The sequence below is a fragment of the Antechinus flavipes genome, chromosome 2 (assembly GCF_016432865.1).
Source record: "Antechinus flavipes isolate AdamAnt ecotype Samford, QLD, Australia chromosome 2, AdamAnt_v2, whole genome shotgun sequence".
Lineage (NCBI taxonomy): Eukaryota > Metazoa > Chordata > Mammalia > Dasyuromorphia > Dasyuridae > Antechinus > Antechinus flavipes.
In genome coordinates this window covers 436,699,186-436,721,547 of record NC_067399.1, presented here as the reverse complement: position 1 = coordinate 436,721,547, position 22,362 = coordinate 436,699,186, and the positions used below count along the sequence as shown (strand labels likewise).

The following is a 22,362-nucleotide window of genomic DNA, read 5'->3' as shown; positions in this document are numbered from 1 at the left end:
GATTGTCAGTTGATCGGTCCATACTCTCATCACCTGACTGGTCCTTTTCACTCATAAACTTGTTTGATGACATCTGCTTCTTCTTTATAATTCTCTGCAATTTGGAACTATGCTCAAAAAGCTATCAAACTGTGCATACCCTTTGATCCAGCAGTGTCTCTACTGGGCTTATACCCCAAAGAGATACTAAAGAAGGGAAAGGGACCTGTATGTGCCAAAATGTTTGTGGCAGCCCTGTTTGTAGTGGCTAGAAACTGGAAAATGAATGGATGCCCATCATTTGGAGAATGGCTGGGTAAATTGTGGTATATGAATGTTATTGTTCTTTAAGAAATGACCAGCAGGATGATTTCAGAGAAGCCTGGAGAGACTTACATGAACTGATTCTAAGGGAAATGAGCTGAACCAGGAGATCATTGTACACGACAACAGCAAGATTATACGATGATCAATTCTGATGGATGTGGCTCTCTTCAACAATGAGATGATTGAGGCTAGTTACAATGACCTTGTGATGAAGAGAGCCATCCATACCCTGAGAAAGGATTGTGGGAATTGAGTGTAAATCACAACATAGCATTTTCACATTGAACTTCAAATAATATAATTTGGACAATAAATATTCTTCATTCACTTAGTTTTTCCTGTATGGATAGGTAGACCATAATTTTTTCAGTAGTCATGGCTTATGTCTAGGAAGTCTTGCAATGTCTTGAGGCTGGATGCAATTAGCATAATATGACTGACAAAGAAGAGAACCTGGAGGACCTAATGATCTAGGGGGAATCCCTTCTTTTTTGGCCCTATGTTGGATTTCTTCCAGGACGTTGGTGAGCACCTTTGGGGACTTAGGTTCCTTCCCTTTATCCCTTGCCTTACAGTCATAATCATAGAATAAGCTTATCTCGGTGGTCATGTCTTTCAAAGATCCTTATGTGTTTATTGCATGGAAAATGCCTCTCTGAAGGAGAGCCATGAAAGTAGCATTTTGTTCCTCTTAATCACTTTTTTAGTCAACACAGTTTAGTAAATACAAGTGGGAATTGTATTCTTTACATCTTTCACTCAATTGTAAAATGGTGAAGATATGTTCTACTGTGGTACATTGTTTGCAAAAGTTATCTTGTTCTTTTCTGATTCCTCATTAAGGATGTCCTTGATGTATATGTAGACTATTCTCCAAACTATTTAAATATGGATCTTCCAGAGCATGTGTGCAGAGATCTGATGTGATTGAAACTGCAGGAAGGGGCTCCTCTCTACTAACTCCCTTGATTTTAGCTGGATCTCTAGTGAACCCAGAGATGCTGGGTCAGATCCTACTCTAAGGGAACTTCCTAAGGAGGTCTGTGGTCTACTAGGTTGTGTGTCCTAGTGACTTAGGGGACAGGGGACAGGCAGAGATCCCTAGGATTATCCTTGCAGATCTCAAGAGACTCCTGGATCATGGAAGAAAATCTCAGATCCCTGCTACCTTAAAGACTCACTGATCCTCACATCGTATACAACCCTGAGAAGAACACTGTGGGTTTGTTTTGGCACAGATGCTGTCCTGCAAACACATTCACACCTCTGTGGTGATTCACTTTCCTGAGTAGGCTGGGAAAGGCCAGAAGCTGGGATTACCAAAGTGTCTCTCACCCCAAGGTCCAGAGAACAGTCTACTTTTGCAGAAAGGCTGAAAAGAAAGGGCATGAGACTACATGGTGTAGCACAGATGGTCCAGAGCTTGAGGATCTTCTCGGCCTCCAATCTTATAGGTGAATCATGGGCCCTGTTCTAACTCCAAAGTTGGGGTTCCTCTCCACGAGCCTGTCCTAAATTTAGGCCTCTAGAAGAGGGAGCAGAGAGTTTTCTGAAGCTCCCTGCCAACATCAGAACAGATGAGAAGGACGTCCACCTTATCAGAAGCTCAGAAGTAGCATGCACCGAGCTCACAGACCCTGCCCCAGCCCAGTCTGTGCTGGTCACCAGGCAGCATCAAACAGCATGGGAGCAGGAAAGGTGATCATTAGGGCACAGGCAGTTGGGGGGGAGAACGAGAGGTCCAGTGAAGACAAAGGGTGAGGAACAACACACAAAAAACTGTTATCAGGCCCCTGAGATGTACCTGCTTACTGTGTCCAAAGCAAAAAGGCACCCTATGGGTAGAACCTCAGAATTTCAGGGGTCATTGATGGCAATTTCTCACATGACCAATAATTCTATTTCAGCTCAAACTGATTCATCTAAATTCTGCTTGGACGCTTCTTGAAATAGTGAACTCACTCTCAGTTGAGGCGGCCTATTCTGTTACTAGATACACACTTCTACAAAAGTGGAGCAGGTTACTATGGGGGGTGGTGGGTACTCCTTCCTTGGAGGTCTTCAGCCAGAATCTGGATGACTTCTTGTCACATACTGTTCTAGCTGGGTTCTCAAAGAACTGAAATCTGCCTTCTTACAAGTTTTGCCTCTTGATTTCACTTTGGAATGACAGAGTAGAGTCTAAAGCCTCCTCCCTGTGGTGGTCCTTCAAACACTTGAAGCTGACTAGCATGCCCCTTTTTTAGTCTTCTCTAGGTCAAACGCTGCCAGCTCTTCAGTGGACATAGGGCTCCAGTTACGATCTGCCTCAAGGAGAGAGCTCATCTCTGGCTGGTTTGTGACTGTCACCCTAGATCCCTGGGGAATTTAGGACGCAATTTCTCCAGTCCAGATCTTGAATTTGCATTCTTCCTGAGGCAGGTCCTCACTGTTTACCTCTAGGTCATCTCTGTCACTGATTGAACCATAAATCTGAGGATTCTTCAGACATAGGTTTCTACCTTAAACAGATCCCTTAGTATGAATGAGTCAGGCTTAGAAGACATGGGGTGGGAACAGGAAACTCCTTGCTATTCTTTTAATCCCTTTTCTTTTTAAAGAGCAAATTCTCCAACTTTCTGTAAGGGTTGCCAAGAGGAATTCACATAGCCCTTTTCCCCACCTAGTGTCTGAGGCCCTGAGCTCCACCTCCCTCCCCAGAGATTATGGGAAAGTGGCCTTTTCCATCTGCTTAATGGCTGAGCAAACAGCTGGGTCCTGACCCATTTAGAATGTGATTCAGGTCTTCCTTGTGCGAAGGCAAGGGGCTCTCTATATATCTGAGGAGCACCACAAGAGCCCAACAGAGACTCTAGGGAGTATTGCAGACTGAACCCAGCTCACAATTCTTTCCAGTATGAAGCTGACTGTGGTCTTTCTGATGGCTTCCTTGGCTCTATATAGTAACTCAGGTAAGTCACTTTTTGAATTTGGTTGGGACGAGGGTCATAGGATTCCGGCTCTTGCACTAAAAACGACTTCAGTGCCTTTCTAGTTCCAAAGCTAAAGGAAGCACTTACTCAAAGGGACTTAAGAGAGAGGATTGGAACCTGTGTCCTCTGTTTCCAAAGCCCGCAATCTCCTGCTTGTCTCCTCATTGATTTTCGGGGGAAACTTGTGAGAGTCTTCCTTGACAAAAGGCAGTAGAGGCGTTATTCCAGCACCATTACTTATACATCCACTCCCTAGCAGTGGCAGTGTGGAAGTCTAGAAAAGGTTTCAAATTTGTTCATAGGAAATGACAACAAATTTTAGTCCTAGCAAATCCCTGACAATGCTTTAAGCAAATGGACCGGTCAGAGAATTAATACAGCCCCAGAGATATTGATGATTTTTTTTTTAATCTTCTAACTATTGGAAACTAGAGGGCTAGACATTTTTTTTAAAGGGAATGGTCATGAGGAGATATACTAGCTATCTTCTTGTTTCATAAATTCTTTTATTTTAAAACATCTGTTGATAGCTTTTGTTTTGATATCACCTACAATGCAATCAGGAAGATTCATCTTCCCAAGTTGAAATCTGACCTCAGATACCTTCTACTTATATGACCCTGGGCAAGTCACTTAGCCCTGTTTGCCTCATTTTCCTCATCTATAAAATGAGCTGAAAAAGAAAAGAACAAACCACTTTAATATCTTTGCCAAGAAAACCCCAAATGGGATCACACAAAGTTGGACACAATTGAAACAGCTCAATAACATTTCCAGTTATATTTTCCTTTTTCTTATTCTTCTTAGAGAGCCTCTTCTCATAACAAAGAATAAAAAAGAGAGAATAAAATTAGTGAAGCAAAGTTAACCGATTTATCCCCAAAGTTAGCCAATTCAATTCTGTCCATTGCAATCAACCTCAACCATGTACACATTATTGTAACAAACATCATATTACACATTATTGTAACAAACATCATACTACACATCGCCTATTGTAACACACACATGAATATAATATACATCATTATAACACACAATATCACAATCATATTTATCAGGATGTCCACCATGTCATAATGTGGTTTTGTGTTTTGCAGCTTTTGCCTCATTCCAGGATTATCTACCCAAACCCCACATCCCTTCTGATGAGATCCAGAAGTCTATCGCCAAGCCTGTAATGGAGGCAGTACCTAACCCTATCTTTAGCCACTTTAGCCTGCTCAAATTAATCTTGAGAGGTCTGGGGATTCCTGTGGACCACTTGGTGGAAGGGTCCAAAAAGTGTGTGGAGGAACTGGGATCTGAGTCTGTGGAAGCAGTGAAGAGCTTGCTGGTAAGAATTATACTCTGACTATTTGTAGTATTTTCATTACGTCTCCCTCATAGAAGAGAATCTGAGGCCCACTTGTCTACTAACCATGATTGCCCCCCATTCTGGGCCAAGTCACAGTTCTATGGGCTTTTGACTGAATTATCAAGGTAATTTATAGCTTGTATCTCCCTTTGCAGGTGTAGATAGCTTTTCAAGAGCTTTAAAGAGCTGAAGTTCTATAACTAAAAGAGTGCATCAGTCTCCACTGTGTCCATTATATAGATGGGGAAATAGAGGCAAGGACTGGTTAAAGCATTCCTATGCTATTGGTTAAATTTTGATTTTGTGATTGTCAGTTTATGGGGTTTCATGTTTACTTTCTCTATTATGACCAGATAAACTGTCTTTGCCTTCTTTGCCTAGCCTTCACTGGAAAGATAAGATGAGAAAAATGGCAGACTTAAAGCTTTCTTTTGATTACTTTCATCTTCTCTTTCCTTCACTTCTAATCTAATCGAATCTAATCCAACAAGTGTTCATTAGAACACATAGAAAGAAAAAATGAAAACAGTTTTTGCCCTCCATGTGACTGTATTCTACTGTTCCTTTCTACTCTGTCCCATCCTTGTCTGTCCCATCCCAGTTCCCTCCTTTTTCCATCCTACCTTGGTCCATCCTATGGGGATCAATAGAAGGAAATGGAGGTGGTTAGCCTGAAAAAGAGAGGTCTTATGAAAATATAATAGCCGGATCCTAGCTCAGTGGTGCCACAGTACACAGAGTGCTGGGCCTGGAGTTAGGAAGGCTCATGTTCCTGAGTTCAAATCCAGCCTCAGACACTTACTAGTTGGGTAACCCTGGGCAAATTGCTTAACACTTTAACTTCAGTTTCCCCATCTATAAAATGAGCTGGAGAAGGAAATGGCAAACTACTTTAGTATTTTTGCCGAGAAAACCCTAAATGGGGTCATGAAGAGTCGCACACAACTGAAAAATGACTGAATAAAAATATCTTGAAGGGCTACCATGTTAAAGAAGAATTGGATTTATTTTGCTTAACCCAAGAAGTCAGAATTTGGAGCAATAAGTAAAAACTGAAGAGAAAAGATTTCAAGTTGTTACACAAGGAAAAACTTCTTAATAACTAGAGATATTTAAAAGTAGAATGAGCCAGCTAGGAGCACAGTGAAGAGAGTGATGGGCTTGGAATTAAGATGTCCTGAATTCAAATCTAGCTTTGGAATTTGCTAGTTGTGTGACCCTGGGCAAGTCACCCCCTTTGTCTCAGTTTTCTCAACTGCAAATTGGGAACAATATAACAGCACCTATCTCTCATGGTAAAATTAAATAAAATAATATTGGAAAAAAACCCAAGCCCCCAAAATCCCTACTTAGCCCAGTGCCTAGCTATATATGTTTTTCCCCTTTCATTTAACCTTCCTTTCTCCCTACTCTGTGAAGTAATAGTTTTCCATAACTGGTGAGCTTCAAGCAGAGATTGGCTGTGTGCTTTAAAATAGGGTTCCTATTCTAGCATGGATTGAATTAGTTAGTCTCTGATGTGTTCACCAATTTGGAGATTCCATGACCCTCCTCTCTCTTCCTAACATTGAAACTTAGTGTAGGATAGGGTAATAGAGACTAAACCCAACCAAATCACAACAGCAGGTCTCTAGATCTTTAGCATGTGAGATCTTTAGCATTTTGTCTGTGATTTTTGCTAAGAACAATAATCAGATCTATACTAGAAAAAGACTTGTCAATCAACTGCCCTATGATTTCACTCACCATCCCCAAAATGTCTAACCCTAGGAGCAGCTAGGTGATGCAGTGGGTAGAACACTAACCCTGAAGTCAGGAGGACTGAGTTCAAAATTGATCTCAGACACTTAGCACGTTCTGACTGTGTGACCCTGGGCAAGTCATTTAACCCCAATTGCCTCAACAACAACAACAAAAACCTATCCCTGGCTACCATTCCCATATTTCTCTCTCTCTCTCTCTCTCTCTTGATTAATAGCTTGTTCTATTTCTTTTTCTAAAATAGGACTATTTAAGTAGTTTATTTCCTCTTCTGTTAATCTGGGCAATCTATATTTTTGTGGGTATTCCTCCATTTCACTTAGGTTATCAAATTTATTGACATAAAGTTGGGCAAAATAACTCCTAATTATTGTCCCTCTCTCTCCCTTTCCCTCCTTCCCTCCCTCCCTCCATGTTCCACCTCTTTCCCCCTCTCCTCCCTCTTCCTCTCCTTCCTTATCATAATTCTTATCATAATATCTGGAACACAGTAAATGCTTCATATGTTTTTCATTTGTTCATTCATGTAAACATGGTTCCTTCTAGTGGTTTTTCAGAGAGAGATTTGCTCTTTGCACTTACTGTCCTTTTTGTCTTTCAGGGGGCCCTGACATATTTTGGTTGAGATGCAGTTGGATTGAACCAGCCTCTGGACCACAGGCAAAAAGAAGCACAGATGTGAGGTCCAGTGGGCATTTTTCCAACCTCTAGAGCATTGTGGAAGCCTCTCATGTATGAGCCTTGAATTCCTTTCATTCATTGTAATAAATTTAATAAACTGATTTCAAAGCAGATAGATGGTATCTATCCTTTGACTGACTGAGAAGCACTAGATTGGGATTGCCCATGACATATCAGGTGTAAGAATTGTGCATAGAGCATTAAATGAAGTCGATTCAATTAATCAATCAATGAATCAAGGATTTATTAAGTTCCTATTATGTGCTGGCTCTGGGTTAAGCACTAAGGACACAAAGACAAAAGCAAAACAGTCTTTGCCTTCAAGGAGTTTATGGGGAACAACATACAAAAGACATGTACAACACATACCAAGTGATTTGTCATAGAGAAAAATGGTTGCAACTGAGGTGAGGGAGATCAGGATCCCAAAGGCCATTATGTAGAAAGTAGTGCTTAAACCCAGTCTTGAGGGAGACTAGGGATTCTAGGAAGCAGAGGGGAAGAGGCAATGAATTCCATGCATGAGGTCAGCCAGTAGAAAGGCAAAGAGGTAGGAAATAAAGAATGTTCATGTGCTGGGACTTTGTTTATAAAGGTAAATAATATATAATAATGCTGGAAATGAAGTTGGGCCAACCCTGTGCAGGACTAAATGCTAAAAAGAGGAGTTTATATAGAGTCCTAGTGATAAATTCTCTGGAATTTATTGAGTAGAAGAGTAATATGATTTAGTAAAATTCCTTTGATAACTGTGCAAAGGATTCTACCTAACAGCCATGTTTCTTCATATCCAGGCACACTGAAATACTTTCTGAGGGTTATGCAGCAGCTGGTTCCTCACACAAGGCAGATTATGGCTTGCACCAAGATTTCACTTTGATTTCAGATAATTTCAGCTATCTGCTTAATCCTCCTTACGTTTCTGCATGCTGGAGTTTTCAAGGTTAAGTGTACACGTATAGTTTCATCAGGTGATGAGCACATAACCAGTGTGGAACAAGCAGATCTTTGCCACAGGTTACTGACATCTGGAGGACACACATTTTCTCTCTCGACAGTTCTCTGGCCTGCCATCCCTATGGTCTATTCCCTTTGTCAGCCTCAGGCCATGGGATCCACATAGAGTCTGTATTTCCTGCCTTCTCCTCCAGAAGGTATCGAGTTTAGAACTGTGCCTCGGGAGCAGATTGGACCCGGAGATGGGCATAAACACAGCTGAAGTAGATTCCTGGTGCAGTCCAGACTTGCCTTGCTTCAGGTCCCATGAAAAGCGATCCAAGTTCAAAGAATATTTAGGGATATCATCTATTCAAAACCATAACCAATGAGCTCCTGACAATGCTTACTTTATAAAACTAACCAGACGATATCCTCATTTAAACAAAATGTCTAAATAACAAAACAAAATAAATTACCCGTAAATTCTACTTCTTCACATATAGAGAACTATATTTTCCTATGAATTATCACACCAATATAATGAGTAAGTTCTGTTTTAAGCATATTGAGTTTTAAGTGCCTACAGGACATCTACTTAGATATTAGGAGAAAGATGTAGTCCTAGATCTAGGAATCATCTCCATAGAGATTATTATTTGAACCTGCTAATGATGGTCCCCCCAATTTGTGCTTTGCCTTCTCAGAAGATGCAGATGATATAAAGACTCATAGCAAGTTTGTCTCTTGAATGAGATGTTGGTTGAAAGATATCTAATACCTCAGAAAGGCAAAAGCTTGCTTTGTATCAGACCTGAGTTTACAAAAAAGACCTCCAGTGGGGATAGTGTTCTCTGAAATCCTGATATTCTCAAGGAAAATCAGGATAGCAGATTAATTCAGAGCCACTTCATACCAAGTAGTTGAAAAATTGGGCAAGCTGCCAATCTTCAAAACAGGATTCCATGCATAGCTTCAGGCATCTTCTAATATTAAAACTGCATCCCAAATGCAACTCTTCATCTTAGTCTGCAGAAATCTGGCTGTGGGTTCTGTGAATTCTGCATTGGCTGACCTACTCAAGTTCAATGTCATCTACTGGTTGTATCCTGAATTTCAGCTGCTTTGCAGCCATCTTTACTAGAAGGGCTTTCAACTTTTTTAGCTTTGCCCAGAGACCACCACGATGTTGGCAAATAGAAAACACCCGACAGTACAAGAGTCATTTGTTTCCTCACCACCTGAGTCTAAACTCTACTGGCCCAGGGACTACCAGAGAAAAGTTGTTGGTGTAGAGCTGAAGGATGAAGGGGAAGAGTAGTAGAATAGTGCAGTGGCTAGAGAGGAAAGTACCAAATTAAGCAAGTGAAGAATGTATAATTAATAAGAAAGTGACCAAGTTATGATTGGAATATTTCTAGGAACCAGGTGAGCAGGTGCTTTCCACTGTCTGACCTAGGGAGAGCATTATTTCCCATGAGTATCCCTTTCATTACAGTTTCTTCATATTAGCAGTAACTAGTGTACCAACAGTCCTTTGTAGTGATGCTATCTTTCTAGAAGCACAACTAAATAGATAGGCTTAGGGCTTTCATATTTGAAGGTAGCCAGTCTTGGGACCCTATTGGTGACCTGCTGTCAGATTATAGTCCTTAAGGATCACCAGATCCACTGGCCTGAATTCCTAATCTTCAGCTCCAAAATAGTGCAGGTTTGCTATCAATGTTTCTACCACCCAGTGAGCCAAGCTTGATTCATGGCTTCTGTTTCCTTGAGCCTTCAGAACTAGAATATTAGGCAGGAAGGGGACAGGGACCTCTAGATTCAACTTTTCCTTCCTATCTGAATCGAGGTCTTCTTCAAGTTGAGTTTCTTTCAGTTGAATTTCTACTTCAGAAAGTGCCAACAGGCAATTTTGTCTTATTGCAAAGCACATTCTAGATCTGTCCAGATACAGTCACCTATTTCTGCAGTCTAATTTAATGAAAGGTTGCTTCTCAGAGTTTGGCTCTCTGGTGATCTGTTACTTTTTTTTCTTTCTGGATGCTAAGAGTGACAGTGATGTCAGTCAACAAACATTAACCGAGTACCTACTATGTGTCAGGAACTGTCTTCGGTGCTGGGGATCCAAAGAAAGGCCAAACAGTCTCCATTCTTGAGGAACTTAATATTCTCATGTGAAAGGTAATATGTAAATAACTAGATACTTAGAAGTTATGTAGAGAGTAAATAGAAGGTAATCCGAAAGGGGAAGATTCTAAGAGCTTGCAAGAGTGGGGGACTATAAGACTGGGAACTGCCTTATGTAGAAGGCAACAGTTGAACTGGATTTTGAAAGAAGTCAGGGAAACTAAGAGGCAGAGGTTGGGAAGCAGAGCATTCCAGGCTTGGAAGGCAGACAGTGCAAATACGAGATGGGAGATGGAGTACAATGTGTGAATAACAGTAAGTAGGTAGTAGGGGATTGCATTGTCCTTTCTTGGCAAGTCCCAATTCTTTTATGAGGCTGTTTTGAAGATTGGCAGCTTGCCCAATTTTTCAACTACTTGGTATGAAGTGGCTCTGCATTAATCTGCTATCCTGGTTTTCCTTGAGAATATCAGGATTTCAGAGAACACTATCCCCACTGGAGGTCTTTTTTGTAAACTCAGGTCTGATACAAAGCAAGCTTTTGCCTTTCTGAGGTATTAGATCTCTTTCAACCAACATCTCATTCAAGAGACAAATTTGCTATGAGTCTTTATATCATCTGCATCTTCTGAGAAGGCAAAGCACAAATTGGGGGGATCATCATTAGCAGGTTCAAATAATAATCTCTATGGAGATGATTCCTAGATCTAGGACTACATCTTTCTCCTAATATCTAAGTAGATGTCCTGTAGGCACTTAAAACTCAATATGCTTAAAACAGAACTTACTCATTATATTTTCCTAAAATCTAGCCCTCTTCTGAAATGAGGATATTGCCATCTTCCCAGTTATTCCCGTTATCTCCAGTTATTGCCAAACTTGCTGTTTGTATCCTCACAGTATCTTAAATATTACCTCCTTCTTTTTACTCCTATTGCCATGACCTAGTTCAGTCTCTCATTCTTTATTATCTGGATTATTGCAATAGCTTTCAAATTGCTCTTGCTATCTCACATCTCTCTTAAAACCAATCCACTTTCCACTCAGCAGCCAAGACAATTTTTCTAAAGTACAGGTCTGATTCCAAAATAAATCAAAATTTTCTCAAATATTTAATATTTTATTTTCCCCTAATTACATGTTAAAATAATTTTTAACATTCGTTTAAAAAATTTGAGTTCTAAGGGACACTGATACGTTGTTGGTGGAATTGTGAACACATCTAGCCATTTTGGAGAGCAATTTGGAACTATGCTCAAAAAGTTATCAATCTGTTCATACCCTTTGATCCAGCAGTGTTACTATTGGGCTTATACCCAGAGAGATACTAAAGAAGGGAAAGGGACCTGTATGTGCCAAAATGTTTGTGGCAGCCCTGTTTGTAGTGGCTAGAAGCTGGAAAATGAATGGACGCCCATCAATTGGAGAATGGTTGAGTATATTGTGGTATATGAACGTTATGGAATATTATTGTTCTGTAAGGAATGACCAGCAGGATGAATACAGAGAGGCCTGGGGAGATTTACATGAACTGATGCTAAGTGAAATGAGCAGAACCAGAAGATCATTATATACCTCAACAACGATACTATATGAGAATGTATTCTGATGCAAGTGGATCTCTTTGATAAAGAGAGCTAATTCAGTTTCAATTGATCAAGGATGGACAGAAGCAGCTACACCCAAAGAAAGAACACTGGGAAATGAATATAAACTGCTTGCATTTTTGTTTTTCTTCCCAGATTATTTATACCTTCTGAATCCAATTCTCCCTGTGCAACAAGAGAACTGTTTGGTTCTGCACACATATATTATATCTAGGATATATTGTAACCTATTTAACATGTAAAAGACTGCTTGCCATCTGGGGAAGGGGATGGAGGGAGGGAGGGGAAAAATCGGAACAGAAGTGAGTGCAAGGGATAATGCTGTAAAAAATTACCCTGGCATGAATTCTGTCAATAAAAAGTTATTAAAAAAAAGAAAAAATAACAACTGGATGTTAGAACTTTGCAACATTAAAAAAAATTTGAGTTCTAAATTATTTCTCTCTTCCCTTTCTCCTTATTAGGAAAGTAAACAATTTGATACAGGTTATACATGTACAATCAGGCAAAACATAGTTTATCTTAATCATGTTCTGAAAGTAAACTTATAGCAAAAAGAAAATTTAAAAAACAAGAAAAATGAAGTTTAAAAAAAGTATGCTCTGCATTTTTAATTGTATGTTCTTCAGAATTGCTTTGGATCATTGCATTGCTGAGAATAGCTAAGTCATTCACAGTTGATCATTATCCAAATATTGCTATTACTATGTACAATGTTCTTTTGGTTTTGCTCACTTCATTTATATGAGTTCATTTGAGAAAATAAAATATCCATTAAAGCAACAGAGGAACAAAAATATCATTCTTTTATATGATGAACAGTACTTATCTAAAACCAAGAGTTAACATTATCTATAATTGATAAGTCTTAGAACATTTCTAAAGGATCAAGATTGAAGTAACTTTTATTTGATAGACTTGTAGAATTGCTAGCTAGAGCATTAAGACAAGAAGAAACGGAATGAATAAACTTCAACAAAGAAAAAACAAAGCTATGGACTTTAAAATTAGTTGAAGTAATTAATAATCATTAAAGTAGTAGAATATAAAATCAATCTATAGGACTCATCAGGCTTTCTGTATATTACCAATTAAACCTAGCAATTATTGTTGTTCAGTCCTATTAGTCATGTTCAACTTTTTGTAACCTATTTGGGATTTTCTTGGAAAAGATACTAAAATATTCTTTCTCTAGCCCATTTTACAATTGAGGAAACTGAGGCATTAATTTGGCTAAGTTCACATAGCCAGTAAATGCCTGAGGTCATATTTGGACTCAGGAAAATGAATCTTTCTGACTCCAGGCCTGGCACCCTTTTAACTACACTACTCAGTTAACCAAAACCCAGCAGAAGGAGATAAAAAAGTGTTGGAATCCTTACAAACTGCTAACTAATTAGAGTTGATCTAATCTTACAAGAAGATGTTTTGGGCAGAACCTGAAACAAGGTACTAAATAGGACTAATTAATACAAGGCTTGTGTTTACACTTTTACTCATTGGAGTTCACAAGTATGCCAGCTTCACAAAGTAAACTTTGTACCTTTATGAGTTCACACCTCCCTTGAAACTCTTTGGGCCAGAGAGCACTATGAAAGAAAACCCATAATCCCTCTCTCTTGTATCCCACAATTCCTCCCTCTTGGATAAAAGAAACAGACAGAGGCTCTCGGTCAGATTTCAGTGGAGTTACGCCAGAAGCCCTCTCTCTGAGGTGAGGCAAGGCAAGAGAGAATATATTCCACTTGGCTGGCTGGTCGCAGAAGAGAGTTCAGCTGCATTGGAGAGGAGTTGGTGGCTGAGCTCCTGCATGCCCCCCACTGAGACCAAGCTGGTCTGAAAGACTCACCAGAAAGCTAGCCGAGCCCCAAGTGAAGGAGACAAGAGATTCATTCCATCTCTGTGTTGGTTGGAGGCTGAAGAAAGCAGAGGCAGAGGCTAACGGACAGAACCTTTGGATTTGGAGACATCCGGAGGGCTCTAAGCTAAACCAGCTGTGTTTTGAGAAGAACAAGAACTCCAACATTTGAACTCCCAACATTTTGGCGCCCGAACAGGGACACCCCACATTTGGACTCACCACATTTTGGCGCCCGAACAGGGACCAACAAAATCCTGATTCCAGGGAAGGCACCCAGAGAGAACTTTTATAATATTTTATAGAAGAACAAGAACTCCAACATTTGAACTCCCAACATTTTGGCGCCCGAACAGGGACACCCCACATTTGGACTCACCACAAAAAAGAAATTCCATTTAAAGTAAAGAATATATGAAATATCTGGAAGTCCAGCTATTAGTAAATACATAGGAATTATATTAATACAACTGTAAAACATCCTTTAAAGAAATATTAATTGGAGAAATATATTTTTAAAAATAAATTTTCTGAGATAGCTTTTGTTTTTATAATACCTACTTGTAACATATGTCTTCTTTCACTCTCTCCCATGGAGACATCCCTTATAGTACAACAAAATACAACAAAAGAAAAAGAAAAAAAAGAAAAGGCTCCGCAAAAATATCCAACACATCGGAAAGTCCTAACCTAGATCCTGAGGCTAATAATATGAGTAGGTGAAAGAAAACATCAAGTACTATTATTAAAAACACTTTATTGGGGGGGGGTCAAGTGAGTGAAATATAGGCAGCAATTTAGCAGCTCTCTCTCAACATTCCTTTTAAAATAATTTCAAAATAACAGCTCAGATTGAATTTTGGAGTGGCAGAGCTCAAAAAAAGTTCCATCCCAAGACAACTTAGAAGATTGTTAGGAGTTTATTAACTAGGGTAGGAATAAGCCCAGAGTACACACAGCAGCAGTTCTTGGAAGCAGCTGTGTCAGTGGTAGCAGAAGCTTCAGGAGCTCTCAGTCCAAAGATGGTAAGAAAGTCAGATAAATAGAAAGAGATTACATGGGATCTTTTGCTGATTCTGATGCAGGACTGTGTTGCATTGCTTATACAAATTTCCAGGTTGCGGTTCCAGGACAAAGAGGAGCAGTAGGTGCTTGTGGCTGCTTGGAAGCAGGAGCCCTGGTCACAGTTTCAGGACAGAGAAGAATGCTTGTGGTCATTTGCAAGGGAAGAGGGCATTGGTTTTAAGTCAGAAAGAAGCATTAGCACTTGTGGCTATAGTGTAGCAAAGTCCCTTCCTGAGAAAAGATCAGAGCACAGGCCAAGAGAGCAGTGATTACAGCTCTCCTTGAATCGCACCACCTTGGAAACATTGAAAACTTAGAGAAACCCAGAATTAACTCTGAAAACAGCATCACCAAAAAACTTTGAAGCTTGGAAAAGTGTCCTGTCGAAAAAATAATGATGAATGTTGGAGGGGATGCGGGAAAACGGGGACACTGATGCATTGTTGGTGGAGTTGTGAACGAATCCAACCATTCTGGAGAGCAATCTGGAATTATGCCCAAAAAGTTATCAAACTGTGCATACCCTTTGATCCAGCAGTGTTTCTATTGGGCTTATACCCCAAAGAGATACTAAAAAAAGGAAAGGGACCTATATGTGCCAAAATGTTTGTAGCAGCCCTGTTTGTAGTGGCTAGAAACTGGAAAATGAATGGATGCCCATCAATTGGAGAATGGCTGGGTAAATTGTGGTATATGAATGTTATGGAATATTATTGTTCTGTAAGAAATGACCAACAGGATGAATACAGAGAGGCTTGGAGAGACCTACGTGGACTGATGCTAAGTGAGATGAGCAGAACCAGGAGATCATTATACACTTCGACAACGATATTGTATGAGGATGTATTCTGATGGAAGTGGATTTCTATGACAAAGAGACCTGAGTTTCAATGGATAAATGATGGACAGAAACAGCTACACGCAAAGAAGGAAAACTGGGAAACGAATGTGAACTATTTGCATTTTTGATTTTCTTCCCTAGTTATTTTTACCTTCTGAATCCAATTCTCCCTGTGCAACAGGAGAACTGTTTGGTTCGGCGAATATGTATTATATCTAGGATATACTGCAACATATTTAACATATATAGGAATGCTTGGGTGGAGGGAGGGAGGGGAAAAAACGAAACATAAGCGAGTGCAAGGGATAATGTTGTAAAAAATTACCCTGGCATGGATTCTGTCAATACAAAGTTATTATTAAATAAAATAAAAGTTAAAAAAAAAAGTGTCCTGTCCACCTGGAAGCAGAGGCCAACTTTAACATAAAGTTAAAAGTTAAGAAATAAGCTGGAAAAAATGATCAAACAATGAAAAAAGCCTGACTATTAAAAGCTACTATAGTGACAAGAAAGAATAAGACACAAATTAAGAAAATAAGAATGTTAAAATCGCTGCAATTAAAGCCCCTAAAAAAATGTGAACAAGACACAAGCCCAACAAGAATACTTGGAAGAACACAAAATTTTTTTTAAAAAGAGAGATAGAGAAAACATTGAAAAAGAAATGAGAGTAAAGCAAGAAAATTATGAAAAGAGAGTAACTAGCCTGGAAAAAGAGGCACAAAAAATATTGAAGATATAGCACCTTAAAAAAGAGAATTGGGGGCAGCTAGGTGGTACAGTGGATAGAGTACCAGCCCTGAAGTCAGGAAGCCCTGAGTTCAGATCTGGCTTAGACACTTAACACTTCCTAGTTGTATGACCCAGGGCAAGTCACTTAACCCCAATTGCCTCAGCAAAAGAGTGAGCGAGAGCCAGAGCGAGCCAGAGAGAGAGAGAGAGAGAGAGAGAGAGAGAGAGAGAGAGCGCCAAACAGTAAAAGAGGGACAAAAATTCTTTGAAAAATAATTATTTAAAAATTACAATTGGTTAAATGAAAGCTAATGACTCCAGGAAGATGTCAAAAAACAAAACAAAATGAAAAGACTGAAAAATAGAAGAAAATGTTTAATATCTCATCAGAAAAACAACTGACCTAGAAAACAGATAGAGGAGAAATAATTTAAGAATTAATGGATTACCTGAAATCCATGATAAAAACGAAGAACCTGGAAATTAAATTTCAAGAAATTATCAAGGAAAATTGCCCTGATATTCTAGAACCAGAGGAAAAAACTGAAATTAAAAGAATCCATCAATACCTCCTGAAAGAGATAAAAAAAAAAAAACTCCCAGAAAGTCTAGTGCTCCCAAATCAATGAGAATATATTGTAAGTAGCTACAAAGAAACCACTCAAATATTGTGAAGCCATAGGCAGGATCACACAATATTTAGTAATCTTCATGTTAAAGCAGTAGAGAGTTTGCAAAGAAACTAGAATTACAATCAAGAATAACCTACCTACCAAAACTGAATATAATTTCAGGGGAAAACATGAATATTTAACAAAGTAGAGGATTTGAAAGCATTCCTGATAAAAACACCAGAGCTAAATAGAAAATGTGACATTCAAATACAATGCTCAAGAAAAGCATAAAAAAGATAAACATGAAAGAGAAATCATAAAAGATTTAGGATTGTTAAACTGTTTACATTCCTATATGGCAAGATGATACTTATCACTCCTAAGAATTTTATCATTATTTCAGATAGTTAAAGTATACCTAGATAGAAAATACAGATGTGAATTAACTATGATGGGATGATTTTTAAAAATTAAAGGGGTAGAAAGAGGTGTACTGGGATGTATGAAGAAGGGGAAAGAGAAAGGAAGAATGGGAATAGAAAAGGCACTTTTACAATGGTGGGGAAAATAAAAGGGATGGGCAATGCTTGAACCTTACTCTCATCATACACATATACACACATAATTGGAAACAGAAATATATCTTACTCAACAGGGGTGTGTGTGTGTGTGGGGGGGGGGGAGGATCAGGAGATGTGAAGAGGAATGATAGAAGGGAGGAGGATTAAGGGAAGCAATAGTCAAAGGCAAAATGGACTTTAGAATAAACAAGAAAAAATAAGATGAAGAAAAATTAAATAGTAATTACAACTCTGAATTATAACAGAATGACTTAGAAACTAGAATCCAACAATACGTTGTTTAAAAGGGACACCTGTGAAATAGAAAGACAGACACAGAATAAAAATAAAAGGCTGGAACAGAATCTAATATGTTTTAGCTGAGGTTAAAAAAAAGGCAGGAATAGCAATCATGATCTCAGACAAAGCAAAAGTAAAAATGAACTAATTAAAAGAGATAAGCAAGGAAACTAGAACTTATGATAAAAAATGCTATATATATTCAAGAGTGATCTGATGGAATTTTAATACAGATTGAAGCATAATTTTTTCATTTTATTTTTGTGCTCTTTCCCCCCAATCTTGCTAATGTGAAAATATTTAGAAGATAAGTGGCATAGTAGACAGAGGCAATGGCCTAGAGTCAGGAAGACTTATCTTTCTGAGTTCAAATCTGATCTCAGATATTTACTAGCTGTGTGACCTTGAGCAAGTCACTTAACCCTGTTTACTTCAGTTTCCTCTTCTGTAAAATGAGATAGAGAAGGAAATGATAAACCATTTCAATATCTCTGTCTAGAAAGTAATGTATTAAAGAGTTGGACATAACTGAAATGACTTCACAAACATGTTTTATATTACTTCACATGTTTAATTGATATCATATTCTTGTCTTTTCAAATAGTGGAGGAAAGGCAGAAGGGAAGGAGAGAATTCAGAACTTAAAAAATTTAAAAATTACCAAATTTTTAAAATAAATAAATAAAATTTAAAAAATGCTTTGTAAAAGATATAATCCTCAAAGAGTAAAGTAACCTCACAAGAAGTCTAATTAGGGTCTTAGAGAAAATATCATTTCATACAAAATAAATCTACATAAATCCTCAGCATTTTTATACATCACCAACAAAATCCAACAGCAAGAGATACAAAGAGAAATTCCATTCAAAATAACCATTGATAGCATAAGATATTTGGGAATCTATCTACCAAAGGAAAGTCAGGAATTATATGAGAAAATATCATCCCAGACAGAAAAACTGGCATTTTGTGGAGGAGTTATACAAAATGGAATATCTAGGCAGGAAAGAATGGTAAAGATTTTTAATATCTCAGAACAGACAATGGGCAGTCTTCCCCAACAACCAAATATCCAGATTATTAGAATTAGCTAAACAGAAAGGCACTCAGTGAGATAGCAGAGAGATTGGAAAAACAGGCAAAATTGTAACTGTACCTCACAAATAAATCACATGCAAAACAGGTTTAGAAGAGATAAACTAAGAATTATTAGAATGACCCAATCTGAAATAATGACCAAACAAAAGCTTGAATATCATATTTTTAAAATCCTAAACTACTTTTTATTAGAATATATTAGAATCCAGTAGGAAAAGTGAAAATACAAGAATCTGTCAATTATCTTTTGAAAGAAACCTTTAATAAAAAATCCCCATGAATATTATAGTCAAAATCCAGTGCTTTCAAGTCAAAGAAAAAAAATACCTAAGCATTCAGAAAGAAAGAGTTCAAGTACCAAGAGACTATAGTTGGGATATTATAAGATTTGGAAACTGTAACTTTAAAAGAGAGAAGAGCTTATAATGTAATATTACAAAAGCTAAAGATTAAGACTTGCAATCAAGAACAAGTTATTTGAAGAAATTAATTATAATCTTAAAAAGGAAAAACTTTAGTGAAATGATCTCAAAACCTTCTTGATGAAAAGTTCAAAACTAAGTTGATATTTTTGAAATGGAAACAGGTGTCAAGAGGAACACAGAAAAATACAGAAATTAGATCACTTGAAAGAGACTATGGTGGAATGAGGAGGAGAAGAGACGAATAATATTTGTGTTAATAAGGGAGGTAGAATTAAGATGGCAGAGAGGGAGCATTTTAGCCTAGCTTGCCTAAAACTCTTCCTTGACAAAGATATAGAAAATTCAGAGTGAATTTTGATCAGGAAAGAAAAGAAAAAAGTCATTGAGTTATTTTTTTTTTCTAGCTCAGGGTAGCTTAGGGAGACAAGAGAGATCCAAGGACACAGATAGGAGTCTGGCAAGAAGCATATGACAGAGAGAATATTACAGTATGCTTAGAGACTGACAAAGATGGGGCAGCAGGGAAGAAAAACTTCTCCGAGGATCCCTGAACAAGTAATGGGTACAAAACTGACTGTCATCTAGCAGTTTTGTCACCCATTACCCAGTTCTGAGTCACAGATCTAGGGAGGAGAAGGATGATCACAAATGTGGGGCATATTGTGTACTGAGCAAGGAAAAAGTTCCAGAAGCAAACAATAGATATGTGGTTCTGATACCAGAAGTAGAGCAGTGATTCAGTTCTAGACTTGAGCCCAGAACATACAGGAATCACAGACCAAAAAAGAGCCAACAGTTTAATTATTCTAAATCTGCAGAACTTCCTATTGAGCTAATAGTGGCTGATTCTAGCAGCAGTCCATGGGAACTCCCAAAGACATACTAATAGAACAAAACTTAGGCATCTTCAGAGCTTAAACCAGCTTGGCAGTGAACAGATTTCATCCCAGATCATACCACATTAGGAGCCCTGAAAATACATCAACTAGGAGACAAGAAATAAATTCCTTTCTAGAATGCTAAGATTTTCAAAGATCAGAAAGATAATTAAGGTAGATAGCATGGAGTTGGCTTTGCTCTGTTTTGAATATCTTAGGAGAAGATTGAAATGGAATGGATCAGAAAACAAATCACAGGGAGGAAAGGAGGATGGAAAAAATACTATCACTTTATAGAAGTATCTAAGATAAAGAGTATTCAAAAATAAAGGAAGGAATGTGGGAATGGACATACAGCTTAATAAAGAAAAGGTCAAATACAACTATACATACACACATAAATATATCAGTGTAGAAATACATTAAACTCAAAAGAGAAGTAGGAAGGGAGGGAGAGAGATGGATGTAAGGGAGGTCAGAATAGGCAAAGAATAGTCACAAGCAAAACAAATTCCAGTTGCAGGTGGGAGGAAAGCATGAACAAGGGATTAAAAGGAAAGGAAGAAGAAAAACATGCAATTAGTGATGGAGAAAGTAGAAGATGAAAGGAGCAACAGAGTAGAAACAACTCATTTCATTTAGAGATCACAAGTGCTAGCCAAACTCCCTCTCTTTTATTGCTTTCTTATTTATAAAAAGGGGAAAAGGTGGTTGAAAATAGGAAAAAAATACAAGAGAACAGAATAGAAAGAAATACACAATTAACCAGTAATGAATAAGCATTGAACATATTCCCAAACCCATAAACTAACCCATAAAACAAAAGAGGATAGCAGAATAGGTTAGAAAACAGAATCCATTTATAACAAATGTTAAAAATATAAAAATTCACAAAGAATTCAAATTAGGGGTTGGAGAAAAATATTATGCTTCTGCTAAACTTAAAAAAAAGCAGAGGTAGCACTCAGTTTCGGATAAAAAAAGGAAATAAGCCAGGAAACATTATGCTTAAAGAAAACATAAGATAATAAATCAATATTAACACTTCATATATATACACTTAAGTGCTTAAGGGAAAAGTTAATCAAACTGAAGAAAGAATACAATAATGAGGGACCTCAATGTATCCTTTTGATACACAACCCTAACCAAAAGAAAAACAAGAAATAAGATCTAAATAGAACTTTAGAAATATCAGAAATGATTGATTTCTAGATATTGAATGACAACAGAAAGGATTTTACACAATTCTCAGCCATCTATAGCACCTTTATAAATATCAATCTTGTATTGAGTCATAAAATCCATACCCAAAATGCAGAAAAATAGAAATATTAAATACAGTATTTACAACTACAATGCAATAAAATTATATTCAATAAAAGCTTTTGGAGAAAGAATTAAAATTAACTGGAGACTAAATATCCTAATTATAAGAAGCAGATTATAGAAACAATAAAAAAGGAAAGAAAGGAAAATCAAATTAAAGAGACAGCATATCAAAATGTAAGGGATGATTTAGGTGAGATGTTGTTGGGAACCAGGATTTCAGAGTGAAGGAAAAACAGCTTAGCTCTCCTCAATACTTCTCCACAGGACAAGATAGAATTTTGATCGAAAAATCCAAGACAAAAAATTACAACGAATCATTTTGTTGTCATAGAGAGACAGACAGCGAAGTCTATGGACATTAGGGACTGGTTATGGACAAGGAGCATATTATGTGTATAGGAATTAAAAGAAGATTGAGGCTGTGTCCAAGAGCAAGAAGAAGTCATAGACTTCTGTGACATCACAACCTTGTGCAGTCTGAGAGGACAGATGCCAGTGTAGCTGTATCATTCATCATCTAGTTCTGAATCAGATCCAGGAAGAACAAAGGACTAATGATGGTATGTCAGTATAAGGAGTGGTCATGGACAAAAATTGTGTATTTGAACTACTTCAGAAGTTAAAAATAACTGTGATTCTGATTGCTGACGTGGAACAAGGGCTAACTAATCAATCAACACTTATTAAGCATTTACTATGTGCCAGCATTGTGCCAAGCACTAGGAATTGAAAAAGAGTCAAAAGGCAGTTACTGTTCTCAAGGAACTCTCATTCTAATGGTGGAGACAACAAGCAAATATTTACAAATAAGTTACATTCAGGAAAAATAAGAAGTGATTAGAAGAGGGAAAGCATTAAAATTAAGAAAAGTAGAGAAACACTTCTTGTACAAGATAGAATTTTAAGTAA

The 22,362-nt window shown here is 37.8% G+C and overlaps 1 protein-coding gene across 1 annotated transcript; it reads left to right on the top strand.

Moving 5' to 3' along the window:
• The first annotated feature begins 3,092 nt into the window (after positions 1 to 3,092).
• Positions 3,093 to 7,190, top strand: SCGB3A1 (secretoglobin family 3A member 1). The gene is made up of 3 exons (XM_051973818.1): positions 3,093 to 3,257; positions 4,379 to 4,614; positions 6,998 to 7,190. Exons 1-3 carry the CDS (start codon positions 3,203 to 3,205, stop codon positions 7,019 to 7,021), a joined length of 315 nt encoding a protein of 104 aa, XP_051829778.1. The 5' UTR covers positions 3,093 to 3,202; the 3' UTR covers positions 7,022 to 7,190.
• Positions 7,191 to 22,362: the final 15,172 nt, after the last annotated feature.